This window comes from Populus euphratica, unplaced genomic scaffold (assembly GCF_000495115.2).
Source record: "Populus euphratica unplaced genomic scaffold, PopEup_1.0 scaffold337.1, whole genome shotgun sequence".
NCBI lineage: Eukaryota > Viridiplantae > Streptophyta > Magnoliopsida > Malpighiales > Salicaceae > Populus > Populus euphratica.
The window spans coordinates 146,771-162,148 of record NW_011500232.1 but is presented as its reverse complement, the minus strand read 5'-3'; the positions used below and the strand labels follow the sequence as shown (position 1 = coordinate 162,148).

Genomic DNA, 15,378 nt, shown 5'->3' with positions numbered 1-15,378 from the left:
GCACACTTCTTTAGTGTTTTGGTAAGCTCAAAAGCTTTAATAGCATGTTGTTTCTCCATATTTAGGGCTCTCTAATAGGCTTTCAAAACAATCCACAATGACTGCACATATAATATGTTTTAGATGTTATGTCGTGGTCCGCTCTCTATTATTTTTTTTTTTTTTTTGTAGATCATTTCTCATTACTAGTTGATAAAAATCATCAATGTATTCATTAATAAACCTCCCATATTACCACAATGTATTGAGTAACTGGTATAAAATTTGAGTGCATCTAAAAAGGAGAAAGTGATATTTCATCTTCTCCTACTCACCGATCCTTTGTTTTCCTAGTGTATTTTTAGTCTTTCCAATTGTTTCCACCAGGAAGAAGCTCACCCTTAATTCTAATAGTGATTAGTTTCACCCTCATCTACTCCAAGAGTTCTTTACACTAAAAAATCCTTTTTACTTTGTAAATCCAATCAGTAAACTCCTATTCTTGTAAAGTGTCTATACACTTAAGAAGCATTATTCAAAATCCTAAGTCTTCATGATACCCATCTTAATCAATAAGTTTATTTCTTTACCCTTACCTTTGAAATGAGTTCTCAAAACTCACTACAATTATAGGATCCTTATCCTCATCATGATCTTGTAGGTTTCTTCACTAATTGATAGGTTAATTTTATAATCTATCTTTGCATATTTTCTATTTGAGTTCTTAAGGTTTTTTCTCTCTCTCTTAAGGTGGATCCTCCTCATCCCTTTCTACATGAGTACATATTGTTCTACAACCTTTTCTAGCCATGGTTATATAACAATATACAACAAACAACTGCTTAAATAGGATCTCAATAACTAGAGTCGTGATTCATATTTATTACTAAATATTCATCTCTAATATATTTTATAAGGTCTACAACTCTTTAAATATGCCAATTATTAACCCTTACAAGGTTAAAAAAAATAATCAGAATCTTATATCAAATAAGAAAAACACTATAAAATTTAAAATTAAACTAAGATTTTTAAAAATAAAAGAAAAATAACAAGACTAAATAAAAAATTATCTTATGAGCCTACTTTGAAGGTTTCATCAAACTAGGATGGTTATAACAAACCAATCCTTTAAAGAACTGAGATAATAAAACCTATTAATTCAATTTGAGCTTGATTTGATTTCATGATCGAATCAAAAGTTATAAATTTTTCTATTTAACCAATTATTTTATGTGATTAAGCATCTTTTTAGGCTTAGCTCTTTATTACTGATTTATAAATGAGTCTAATAGGCTTTTTATATGTTTTATTTATAGTAGATCCATCATTGACTATTAAGAATTATTAGATTATTCATACCCTCATATGTCATATGGTTAACGAAAACAACAAAAACTTTACACTTCTTCTAAGCTTAGAAACTATCCAACTAATTATGTTATGATTGATAGATAAGATACGACAAAAGGTAATAAGATATAACAAATTGTGATATGTTCAATGCATATTTTAAATAAGATAAGTATCCAATAACACATCTTATCATTTTTTTAAAATCAAAATAACTATTCATTTGATTTAATTTGGACACTGAACCATTAATCTTGGTTTCCTTTTTCCATGCCTAAGTATTTTATGGTTCTCAAATACTAATTAAGTGATGTTTGGTATCCAGAAATGGAATGGTGAGAATGAGAATGAAAATTTTATTCCCACTTTATTAGTGTTTAATTAAAGAAATATAAATATAAATATAAATATAAATATAAAAATAAATATAAATATAAATGAAGAGTGAGTGTGAGAATGAAAATTAAACATATTCTTAATTTCGTGAGAGGAGGTGGAAATAAAAATAAGAAACAAGAACATTTTTCTTAAATGATATATTATTTTTATTTGTTACATATCAACTATTTTTATCACTATCATCACCTTAACTATTTCTACCACTATTACTATCTCATTTACTATTGTTGCTTGCTACTATTAATACATTTTCTCTTTTATTAAGAAGAGTTATTATTATTAATATTGTATCACCATCAACATCATCACCATCTATATTAAAATTACCCTTTACTTTTCTTCCACCACCACCACTACCACCACTATATTTTTCTTTTCAATGCCATCTTTTTTAGCAATGAAATTTGTTTTTTTAAAATATATTATTGTTATTAATATACCTTTATTACTACCACTATATAGAGATATACTATATTTCTCCTTTTTCTTCATCGCCACAACCACTAAAATCACAGCTATTATTTTTAATATCATCATTGTTGATGAAATTATTATTTTAATCATCATTTTTATTTTAAAAGTGAGATATTAAAAAATATTATTTAGATTTTTTTATTACTATTCCAAATACAATATTAAAATAAAAAAGAAAAGTTGATTATTTAATATCTTGATTCTTCTATTTCTATTTAAATCTTTCATTCTTTATAATTAAATGACACTAAACTTAATGCCCATGATATTTACTTTTTAAAATGTTGTCCCAATCCCGTTGAATTTATGTTAATATGTTTGTCACCTCATTGCTTCTTCATTTAAGCCTTTAAAAATATCTTATTCGACCATTCCCTTTTAAGATTTGATTACATCACAAAAAAAAACATAATTTCTATAGGTTTATAAAGCTTGAAGTGTAAAAAATTGTTATTTTTTAATTCGATTTATAGAAATATTTTTGAACTAATTTACAAATTAGTCAAGATCAAATTCTCTATTTAGATGACTTTAAAAACGTTCATCTTATATTGTCTTAGTGTATTTATGAAAATTTAATAAAATTCCTCTGGATGCTAACTCCAAGGCTTGAAGTTCAAATACAAAAAGTTAAAAAAAAGAAGAAGAAGAGAGTAAACTTTCTTGACCACTAAACCAATTTTTTAAATTCCATAAGTCTCACATATTACATCTTATAACTGGTGACATATGTACATTATGAGGTATGTTTGAATTGATATGGCGTGCTTTAACAAATGAGATGGTCAGATTCACTCCACCTTTTCATAAGATGTACCTAGATGAACCTCATCTTTCTATAGACTTGTCTATTTCAATTTCTCTTGGATAGACATAAATACCATTTGTTTAAGGAATTAGCCACGCATTCCCCAAATTGACTTTGTTTCCCTCTATAGTGCATAAACCTTGTATCCCTCTTCTTGATTGATCGACCTCGTGTCCCATTCCTTAACAGATCGACCACATACTTTCTCTTCTTGAGCTAATACCTTGAATATAGCTACTACATCCTAGGTAAATTACCCTTCTAATCAAACTTGGTTGACTCAACACTAACCATGGAGATAAAAGATGCATGCATTAAATGCTAACATGTTTTTCTACGTAATAGAGTCTAGATGATGGCATTATGATATGCCTTTACCTGGGAATAAACATTACGATATCATCCTCTCCACTTAATAGTGAACTACCTGTTAGATATAACATTATAGCCAATTAATTGATTATTCATGAAATTGACTTTATTTATCTAAAATCATATTTATTATTAATAAAAGTTGTTTCTTTTATCTTGAATTTTAATTTACGTTTGACTAATGAATCTATAATAAAGATAAAGTCATTGGAAAAAAAAATGCTTTGCAAAAAAAATATTTATAAAATGATTATAATTATAAGATTCTTATTGCATCAAAGCTTTTTTTTTTTAAATGCTTTTGGTCACTATTCAGTTAAGACTTGATATTAATTATAGTTTTAAGATCGATACATATTATATTCTTTTCTTTATGAAATGAAGTAGTTGTTTTTACAAGTTGAGGTATGAGAAATACTTGAAACTAATATGCAGGTGCTTGTTAAATGACATGTATACTCAATTAACATGCATGAGGATTTCATATGAAAAAATCACATATCTATAAAAATACTCACATGACAATTATATAAGTGATTCTTGGATTGATATCATTAAGTTATCTTATTAAAAAAATATTGCTTTGATCTTGACTATATGTTGCTTTAATAAAAAGTAACAAATAAACAAATATTAGGTATAACGTTAACTATATGAAGATATTTAAATAATCAAAAGAAGATTCATCACCTTAGATGAATTAGAAAAAATATTTCACTTATTCTTAAATAATATTAACTGTGGAATCCTTGTGCAAGATGAAATGATGTTTGAAAATAATTTAAACTCTTATTAAAAAATAAATGATTATGGTGTTAAGAACAAATATGATTTGTGAGAGCATACACATTCCATGCTTTAAGTATACAAAATAAAATATTCTTGATGAATGAATAATAATTATATTAAAAAATTAGTAATTAAAAGTTTAATTTAAACCACTTATGACTTTTTAAATATTTAAAGGATTATGACACATTGCTAGATGTTATTCCTAATTTTAAAATATAAATTAATTAATTTATTAAATTGATAATAATTTAACTTATTAAACTTATTTAATTATATTTTGATTAGAATTATGATTTATATTTGGATCAACATATTAGAAAACTTAATGAATTATACAAATAAAGAACCATAAGTAAGAATTTAAATTAGAACGATTAATCAAGTGTGACTTCATTGTAGATAAGTTTTAAAAATTAAGTACTTAAATATAATTAATACAAAGAATTATAATTCTAGACCTAGAAAAATCAAGTAGGCACTTAATTGTATAAATTTCTAAAACTATCAGAAAATAATATGTGATATAATTCAAGGGGCAAAATGATATTTTACAATTTATTAGGTTATCAAGTTTTCTTTATAAATAGAATAGTATGTCTTATTCTGATCATTTGATAAAGAAAGTTATTATATGATTAAATACATCTAAAAATATAAAAAAAAGCTAGCATTAAAGATATAATAATCACTCTATCTTAAAAGGTTATTAGGAGATCTCTGATAGTGAATGAAGATAGTATTTTTAAAAGGTTCCTAGAAGATCTCTTATTATGAATGAAGATAACATTTTCATATAATCTTTACGCGAACCTTAAATACCCTAAAATTATCTAATAAGACTCTTAGAACTTTTATTTTTTTTAAATTATTGTTGCTGTTTATGTGTTTCAAGAAACCTAACACTACTAATTTAATCTTTTTTTAAGTTGGTGTGACTTATAATTATATATATGTTCATGAATCATAAAATAAAAAGTTTCAATCTAAGAACTCACATCTTCTTAACAAACACATACAACACCACCTTAAAGGCTTCCCTCTTTCTATCTATATATGTGCTAATTTAAATATTAGAATTTTTTACGAGTGTAGTAAAATATTTGTGGGCTAACCTTAATGTTCTAGTTTTTTCACTAACTTGGAAAGATCTAAATTCAATGCGTTTTGCATGAATCTCACTAATAAGTCATCACATGTGAATTATAAACCTCCATCTTAACATAAAAATGCAGAATTTTTTTTAAAATAAAATAATAGTTTCATGTGCATAAATTATTTAATATTTTTTAATATGAGATAGATTACCAATCTTTTTATTTGTTATTATATAAAAAAATATTTTTTTTTAAAAATGAAACAATAAAAAATAAAAATAACATATAAAACTCTGAAAAGGTTCCGTTAACCTATTTTTGAATTAATAGACAATAATTGAAAATGATATTATTTAAGAGTTTATTTATTTTTGTGTTTTAATATATTTTTGAAAAAAATTAAATTTTTTTATTTTTTCTTCTCTTCAAATTTTTTTTATGTTTTAATTTTTTTTTGATATGATAATATTAAAGGTAATTTTTTAAAAATAAAATAAAATAAAAATATTATTTCAACATTATTTCAAAATAAAAAATATTTTGCCGGCATAACAATATCCAAAACAAACGTGGATAGTTTACGTGGGTCTACACAAACTAGTGTAGGGAGTCGGGTAGAGGATAAACAGCCAAAATAATTAAAAAGGGTGAGCGAGTGTGGGAGGAGAAGTTTCCTTTCCCTTGTCCTTGCTTGCAGGCTATCATTTCCCTTCTCTCCCTTTTTTCCCCGTCTTCCTTCGTTCCGGATCTGAATTCTGATCTCCGAACGCTTCCTCCTCTCAATATCGGTACGTTAACTTACAATCTCTCTCTCTCTCTCTCTTAAATTTAATTTGATCCGTCACAGAAACAAGTTTCTCTCCTTGACAAAAAAATAAAATAAAATTGCAGATCATGGCGATGACTAAAAGCTCCTTTAAGATGGAACACCCTCTCGGTTATTTCTCTAAGAAACTCTTAACTTTTATTATGACATCTGTCTTAATTCTGATCAATTGGTTAACCTAGGGTTTTTTTTCTCCCTTAAAGATGAGTTAGGAGAACGGTGTGGAATTATATTATTTAATGATTGTGGTGTTTTGGATGATAGAAAGGAGGCAGGCAGAAGCTGGTCGCATCAGAGACAAATATCCTGATAGAATTCCTGTTTGTTCTTAACCGTTTTATTTTTGTGTGTTTGTTCGTTGCTGCTCGGACGGTCTTCCTTTTAGTTTGACATTTTAACTAATTATCTTGTGTAGGTGATTGTGGAAAGGGCTGAGAAGAGTGATGTCCCTGACATTGACAAGAAAAAGTTAGTCCCCCACCTCTTTGTTACCGTGAACTGCCTGTATTAGGGTTTTTTTTTTTGTCTGGATCATTTTATAAATTCCCTGGTGAAACTCTTTGATGATCGAGGTGCAATTTCATTTTCTGAATCTTTGTTAATTGAATCGCCGCTCCATATTATTTTGAGGGCTTCGGTAAATTAGCCTCTTCAAATAGGACTCGTTGCTATTGACTTAATGATCCCTACAGGACATGGTCAGCGAGAATTAATTATTGGGGATCGGTAGACTGGTAAAACACTAGTAGCCATTGATACCATTCTCAATTAACGAGGGCAAAATGTAATGTGTTTCGTGACTGCTTCAAGGGAAAAGAGATATCAGACAGGATTTCCTTGAGGCTGGACTCTTATATGTGCTTGTGTATTAGCTTCCTAGTTGAATGATAAGAGAAACATAAGTCTCTTTAAATTCTAGGAATTATTAAATGGCTGGAAGGTGCTGAGTGGGACTTTGTGAGGTGTGCTAACTAATATATTTCACATTTTCCATTATCTTCTTGTTTTTTTTTTTTAAATGGAAATTAATTTGTAACTTTGGGATGAGTAGATACTTGGTTCCTGCTGATCTCACTGTTGGCCAATTCGTGTACGTGGTCCGAAAAAGGATCAAGCTCAGTCCAGAGAAGGCTATTTTCATCTTCGTGAAGAATATACTACCACCTACTGGTGAGATAACATTTAATGTATTTTGATTCAGAATGTATGAGCATTGCCTGTTTTACAGACTTCGTGATGTGAAAATTGGTTGCTTTGTCACAGCTGCCATGATGTCAGCAATATACGAAGAAAACAAGGATGAAGATGGATTTCTTTACATGACATACAGCGGTGAAAACACATTTGGGGTCTATTGAAATGTCGCAATGACACATCTGTGTGATCAAGCCACGCAAAAGAAATAAAAAAGGAAGAAGCTAGATTAGTTGTAAATTCTTTACTACCACCCTTGTTTGCTGCTGTCTTCAAGTAAACACTGGTCTCTGACTTTTCTTGTTATCTTCGGATAATTGGCTGTCTATATTAAGTGAACTATTCTCCAATTTGTGTTCGTTACTCTTTATTACAATCTGTGCTGAGTGGATGCCATGCTGTGGGTGATTCATGGCTGGTTGAGTTCGTTATGCATGTGCCTGACTGGTTATTTTGCAATGATGCACGAAGCATGGCGTTAGAAGATGAATGAATGAATAAATAAATGATGCCCTGGGAATTGTGGTTCGAATGATATCCATCTGCTTGCTTTGCTCTGTCAAATCAACCCAAAACGACTCTGCTTTGAGCTGATTCTACTGAAAACTGTCACTAAGACGCCAGCTGGGTTCAATATATGGAAGTTGTCAGAAATTAAGTTTCAAGTATGACATTTGACCGAATAACTTGAGATAAGCTTATTTGAATTTTAAAGAGTTCGAAGGGCATTTTTGCTTATTTGATCAGAAAGATAAAAAAAAAAAAAAAGAAGAGAAATTTGCATCAATGTAAAAAGATAAGGAAAGAATTCTGTAAGTAAATGCATCTCCATTGACTCCTGGATCATGGAAATGACAAGCTATTTTGAATACCATTTTATTACCATCCAGATTCTAGCCTACTTTACTATGCCACACTCGGAGCTCTACAATTTATTTTGAACACTTCCTCTGGTACTGGTTCTTGACCTATTTGATACCCCCACTAAAGTACCGCTTTGCCTTCTGAGCTGCTGCCTTGACCTCCGCCATCTTCTTCCGAGTGTTCCCATTGCTATCCCTTTTCTTTGCCATGAGTCTGTCATCATCTTCTCCATCAAAACGTCCTGAAACCCACCGATCAGCCCAGCTTCATGCCTTGCTTCCCATGCTTGTATCGTCTTCAGCTGTATCATTCGGCAAGTAAAAAATAAGAAGTTAATAATCATTAAAAATATTATTAACAAAACGAAATCCCAAATCTACAAGTTAATGCAGTCATCTCCAGCTTAAATTTATGTTCTGAAAGTGTGAACATCATTGGTACAAATGTTAGTGGCAAGGTTCAGAATAAAAAAGACGATGAAAAAAGAAACAAAGAGGGCATCTTTTTGTAATTATTATTTTTAAAATATATAAATTCATTTTTAAAATATCTCCGAGATAGATTTTTTTCTGTCATTTCAACTAAATATGTTATATGTGTGTGTCTCATTTTTGTTTTAGAACACCAACCAAACACAATGCAAGTAAACTTATTTGGACAAAGCCTAGTTCCCTTTACAAACACAACTATAAACCTATCTCTCAATATATCCAAGAACCTTAAATATATAATAATTCTAAAAAAAAATTCAATTTAGTACACATGAATTTAGTTGTCAATAGAATTTCAATACTATTACGTATTGGTAACAATTTTAATCACAATACAAAGATAAGAATTTAGATTTCTAATAGAAATGCAGATAAAATCATGATAAATATCTAACCCATTAAATTCAAAATCTTTATAGGCATAGAAATTAGGCAAACAAACTGTTAATTTGACAAATAAAAAAATAAATAAAAAGAGAAGAGAAAGATGGAGGAGAGTAGAGAAGAGGAGAGAGAGAGGGAGGAAAAAAAAAGAAAGAAAAGAGAGAGAGAGGGGGAGAGAAAGAGAAGAGAAGAAGTGAGGCAACCTTGATTTGGGCTAGCAAAGATGGAAAACTTGGTTTGGGCCAAGAAGGCCCTACTATAGGCTATTGTATATAGTTCTTTTATAAACTAGCCATGACCAACTTGGGCCGCTACAAACAACCCTATTATAAGCTAGATAAGTTCAATCTAGGCTATTGTAAGCAATCTTTATCTTTTTTTTTAATCTTTTTTATTGTTTTTTAATTATGCCTTATCACTTGCCTTTAAGTCTTTGAAACAAACATGTTTAAAATACTTTAACCAATAAAAATGGGGCAAAAATACTTACCGAAAACAATTTCCTTTTATGACTATGTTTGTATGAAAATGTTCTTGTGGTTGTGCCTAAATAAAGGACTAGTGCTTGCTTTTTGTTGTTGTGTTACCATCTCATGCCCGAGACTTTTATTATTGTTTTTGTAAGATAGAGAAGAGTTTTAATTTTCTTGTTTCTTAAAAGAAGTTGTCTTTAAAGTAAGGATAAAAGTAAATAATATGGTATGTGTATGAGTAGCCACAAAGATTGGAGAAGGATGTTAATCTTTTTGGAGACAAGTAGGTATAGAGGCCTGAAAAATGACACTTGATCTTTTTTATTTCAGAGACAAGTGATCATAGAAATCTAAAGAAGGATCCCTGATCCATTTAGAGATAAATGATCCTAGAGACTTGAAGAACTTTAATAAGGATATGGGTATTTTCATGAAGACATAAAGAAACACTACTATTTTCTATTTGAAAAATTCAAAAGATAATAAATACATACTTTTTTTAAAATTATCTTATCTCCAACAATGCATCATATGGATTTTTTCATGTTTATTTAAGTTGCTTCTTTTTCTTTATAAATTGTTAAAGGTATCCTTTGAAGACTAAAATTTTTACTTTTTTTAGTGTATGACACTCCTTTATGTTGTACCTATGATCATAGTGAAAGAAACATAACTTGTGGAGGTTTTTTGTGTTTGAACCACTTTTCATTGTTAGTGAGTGTTGCATGAAATCCTTTTCCTTGATGATGGTCAATACCACAACATATGTGATGGTAAGAGGTGTGATTAGGAGCTCGAGAAATGTTTAACAATCATAAATGTGCCTTTTGGTGGTCCTTTTTGATGTTTTAACAAGAGACCAGTGGCTTTGTGGAGATTTTACCCTATAGAGATATGGTGACTTTGCCTAGTCACGCTAAATTTCTCTACTTTAATATAATTTTTCATTACTAGTTTTATGTTGATGAACATTTTTGCATGGAGAGTGTACATGCTGATATGATCAAAAAAATAATGTCTTATCTCAAGTGTAGGGTTTCTAAGTAATAAATAACCTGGTAAAACCGAGGTCGAATCATAGGGAGGTGAACTATATAAAATTATAAACAACAAATGAAAAGGAGTTAAAGAGAACTTTTTAGATGTGATATTGATGTAAGAATTAAACAAGGATAAAATAATTGTCAAGGTTAGAGGATCTACTAATGATATTTCAAATAAGTATAGTATAAACTCTTTTTATTACTTAACTAGAAACCACACATAAAGGAGGTTTTCATTGGATTATAAATTATTAACATGATTATATTAATTATCTTATTTGAGTAATGTCAATACTTGTAAATGTGGTTAGGTATTCATGGTGATAACTTATCTTAATAACAAATCAAGTTTCTTTCATAGCACAAGTGTTGATTATTCCATATAGTGGGCGTTTGGCTCTGCGGTAACTGCTATTTTTTTTTCAAACTCAGTGATATAATGTTTGGTTATAAATTATGGTTGCATTTTTGCGCGTGGGACCCACAAAAACTGAGGTGAAACCGTAGGTTTAGCTGAAGCAATTTTTTCGTGCTTCTTCCTGCTGTTGCTTTGAACAATGGAGAGTAAACTCTCCACTGTTCACTCAATTAAGTGAACAGTGGAGATCGAAACTCCACTGTTCACTTAATTAAGTGAATAGTGGAGTCATTCTCCATTGTTCCTATAGTTTTGGGTTAAATATATTCAACCGGATTTGATCCAAAAAAATTAAATTGTATTTTTTTCATTGTGTTTTATTAAAAAATTAGAAGGAGATCGCTTGATGACATAGTATTTGTAGAATTTGATCGCAATCCCATTTTATTCTTGTGAAGTCTGACATAGTTAAAAAAAATTATTTTTATTTTTATTTTTAATTGTGTTTTATTAAAAAAATTAGAAGGAGATCACTTGATGACGTAACATTTGTAAAATTTGATCACAACTTCAATTTTGTTCGTGATGATATCTTATCTAATGTTGTTATGTGCTTAAGAAATAATGAAAAATATAGTCCTTGTTGAATATATTTCGTACGTTATGAAATTGTACATAATTTAATGGAACGATAAAAAATATTTAATATCAATATTATTTATTTCATTATGTAATAACAATAGTTAAATCTACAATATTTAAATTAAAAACTATTAATATAAATAAATATTTTTTAAATTATTTTACAACCTCAGTTTAGAAAACATTCTTTTAACCAAACACATTAAACTATTTTTTGTTAAACCTCAATTTTAACCACAGTTTTAACCAAACATATATTTTTCTAACCAACTTCAACTAAAAGTACTTTTTATAAAAACAACTTTTTTCAAATCACAGTTACAACAACTACCACAATACCAAACACACTCATAATAGGCTATGAAAGTACCACATATTTGTTGTACCAAAGGTTGTACAACACAAATTTAGATTAACCATTTAACAAGTAAGGTATTAATAGTGAGTAAAATAACAAATACAAAACATGTTAGTATCAAACATTAAAGTTCATGTTAAGTTTACACTATACTTATTCTTATACTATTAGTGTAACCTTTTCACCTTGACATAATAGACTTTACCAAACATAATGAAAGAGAGAAACATAAATAAACAAGATATAAGTTAACTAAGTATAGCAAAGAAAATCAAAAGCATAAATAAAAGATTAATATAACATAAAATAAAACTTGAACATTACAAAATACAAAGAGAGAAAGTGATCTTGATTTGAACACTAAGATGTCTAAATGTATGGAAAATGCCTTATTTTATAGGCTAAAATTTAGAACCATTGATTTGATGACTAATTATTGAGTGAGTAGCCACCTCTTGACTTGGAGACAATCATTATTTTTTTATTTGAACAAAACATCATTGGTAACGTCATTATTTGAATAGATTGTCTCTATATTTAAGAATTTGTTTGAGCTTTCCAACAAAATAAGAATGAGATCATTTATACTTCTAGAACTTGAGATATGAGCTGAATGCTGAACAGTATTTGGGCTGGAGGACATATTCTAACTTCTATTTTGTTGCTATAATTTGAACTTGAAAACAACTGTTTTGAATTTGGACTTTAATGAAAGTTTTAGGTCTATGTCTTAACTTTCTATTCATATAAACCAGACCTAAATCCATGTTCTACAACTCCAGTTATGATCGAATAACCGAATGAAATTCCAATTTGAATTGAACCAGCATCTCTTGTTTAAGTTTAACCCTCTCTTTGTTTCATTTTCAATAGTTAAACACATCAATCAATCCTTTAAATTGTGAGATATGCCTGCACTTAAGATGAACATTTACCATAAATTAAAGATATCTTATATTATCATACTTGTTATTATAAAACATGCTTAAGTTAGGGAATTTAATGATATTTTAAGTGCAATATGATAATATAAAACCTTAATAAAAATACACTTTTAAGTACTAATCACACTCTCTAACTAGCTTATTACTAGTCCCTATTAATCAAAGCGTTAAAACAATTTACGACATTCAAAAGCAAGGTATTCATCATTCAACTTCCATTAATGTATCTATATAAACAAACTTTCATTAAATTTATATATCTGCTTCATACTTCTTAAACAAGATATTAATAAACCTTACTTTTATACTCAATATATCAACACATAGTTATGAGGCTTTACTTGTAAGAAAACAAAATTTTGTTCCAATATTTAAGGTTAACTTCTTTAGGTTAAGATTTTTTTTTTTAATATATATATATACATATTACTTAAAACACAATGCATATTTAACCTATATAATGAGCTTTAGGCTAATGACTCCCTGACTAGTTGGTCTTAGGGCATTAGGTGTTGAGACACCCCTTCGAGCTTAGTAACTTAGGTTGCAGATATTGATATGTAGATAATGTAATGTTTAATTCCCTTAAACTTTTTTCCCTTGACCAATGTAATAAGGATGGGGCCAATACTACCAAGTTAGTTGACTTTAGGGTGTTAGGTGTTAAAACACTCTTTTGGGCTTAATTGCTCAGGTTAATGAGGATATGAAACCAAACTTATCTACTTAATTGCTCAGGTTAAGGAGGATATAAAACCAGACTTATCTACATTTTTATTATCATTAATATTATCATTTTTTTTAAAGCATATACTATCCCTTTTTCTTAGCTGTTACCTTTAACAAAAAAATATAAATAATGTAATAATCCAATATGCAACTCATAATTATATGTTAAAGTATGTGTGTGAAAATGAAGATTTAAAAATACTTGTTAAATGAGTATATGAGCAGAATCAAGTGATAACAATACGAGAGTTTGTAAACCTGAATATTTCAAGAAGTGTTATGTTAGACCTTTATAAGAATATTTACTTAGATGCGTCAATATAAGTCCTCCTTACTCTACCATCCTAATAACAATTCTGTCAAATGGTTTTAATAATATCAAAACAATTAGTTAGTTAATTTTTTTTTATATAATGTCAACTATTATCTCTTTACCCCAACCAAAACAAGACATTGTCCTTAATGTTCTAAGGTAGAAAGATAGAGTATAGAAGACATCACTTGCAATAACGAACACTAACAAATATAAAAAATAACAAAACAACATAATAAACTTTTAATAAAACCAAAAGACACAAGGTTTCACAAATGAAGGCTTAAATCCAATATAAGCTTTTTACGGCTGTCTGTGAATGTGAAGTTGGGCCCAAGAGAAAATATGAAAGATCTCTTTTAATGTGCCTAGACCACTAGGTAAGGCAATGAAGGCATTAACCTATTTAAACATTGTATTAAGGTGTTCAGACATTATAGAGACCTGTAGTTCCTCTTTAATTGTTTTTCTAATGATGTCCCTTTTGGCTAAAGCTTTGAGGACGACTACGAAAACTTGTCTGCCTCCTAAAAATACAGCTATTGACATACCCCCATTAACTCAAGGCTGCCTCCTCTATACACTAAATAAATCTTTCTCTCAGCTAGTACCTAACCAAGATGATTTGTTGATCTAAAAACTAATTTTCTTTTCCAGGACTGGATCCACAAAAAATACAATTTTTTTTTTGATGAATTGAGAAACCTGTCATTTCTACACATTTCTATATCTATTGAATGTATGAGTTGAGTAGAAATGGAGGAAAGAAAAATAGGATTTTATAAATAAGAAATTGAAAATGCAGTCATACCACCTATATATAGGCCAGCTGGAGTCTCGCACACACTCCCTCCCTCGCTCCCCCTCTCTCTCTCTCTTTATTTTTGGTCAAAATATATATATATATATATATATATATATATGTACAGGTAGTTGTGATTATGAATCATATTTTCCCTTCGTTTAACATTAAAGAAAAGCTTAAACGCCCTCTTTAGGTCGGGAATAAGTTTCCTATCAAGTTTTCTTAAAAACTGATAAACAAGGTCTTTTTTAGTCAGATTCCCATGACTAAGTTGATCATGTTCTTTATGAAAATGGGGCTATAAATCATGAATTGCACAATGCACATCTCTACTAGGATGCATCTCAAAAGTTACTAGAAAATTATTTAAGGACTCTGTACTCGGGGCATCCTTAATTAATTGTATTGTATGTCCACAGTTTATAGATACCATTTCTAAAAAATAATATTATGTATTACTGATTAATACTTAAAAGTGCATTTTTATCAAGGTTTTATATCATCATTTTTGCACTTGAAGTATCAATAACTCCTTAACTAAAACATGTTTTATAATAATATATCTAATAATATAAGATACCTTTAATTTCTGGTAAATATTCATTTTAAATGCAGGCCTATCACATAAATGAAAATATTGATTGATGACTTTAAGAACTTAAATTGCAAAGGCAAAGAGATGG

General features: G+C 28.8%; 1 protein-coding gene and 1 long non-coding RNA gene across 2 annotated transcripts; one reads left to right on the top strand and one right to left on the bottom strand.

Moving 5' to 3' along the window:
• Positions 1-5,934: 5,934 nt before the first annotated feature.
• LOC105112456 (autophagy-related protein 8C-like) lies at positions 5,935-7,641 on the top strand. Its single transcript, XM_011008161.1, has 6 exons — positions 5,935-6,059; positions 6,163-6,208; positions 6,362-6,417; positions 6,513-6,565; positions 7,149-7,267; positions 7,361-7,641. The coding sequence occupies exons 2-6, from the start codon at positions 6,166-6,168 to the stop codon at positions 7,453-7,455; spliced, it is 366 nt and encodes a 121-aa protein (XP_011006463.1). The 5' UTR covers positions 5,935-6,059; positions 6,163-6,165; the 3' UTR covers positions 7,456-7,641.
• On the bottom strand, positions 7,600-9,151 carry LOC105112457 (uncharacterized). Its single transcript, XR_839760.1, has 2 exons — positions 9,042-9,151; positions 7,600-8,456 (listed from the first exon to the last, which is right to left on the bottom strand). It is a non-coding gene; the product is annotated as an uncharacterized LOC105112457 (long non-coding RNA).
• Between the last annotated feature and the right edge of the window lie 6,227 nt (positions 9,152-15,378).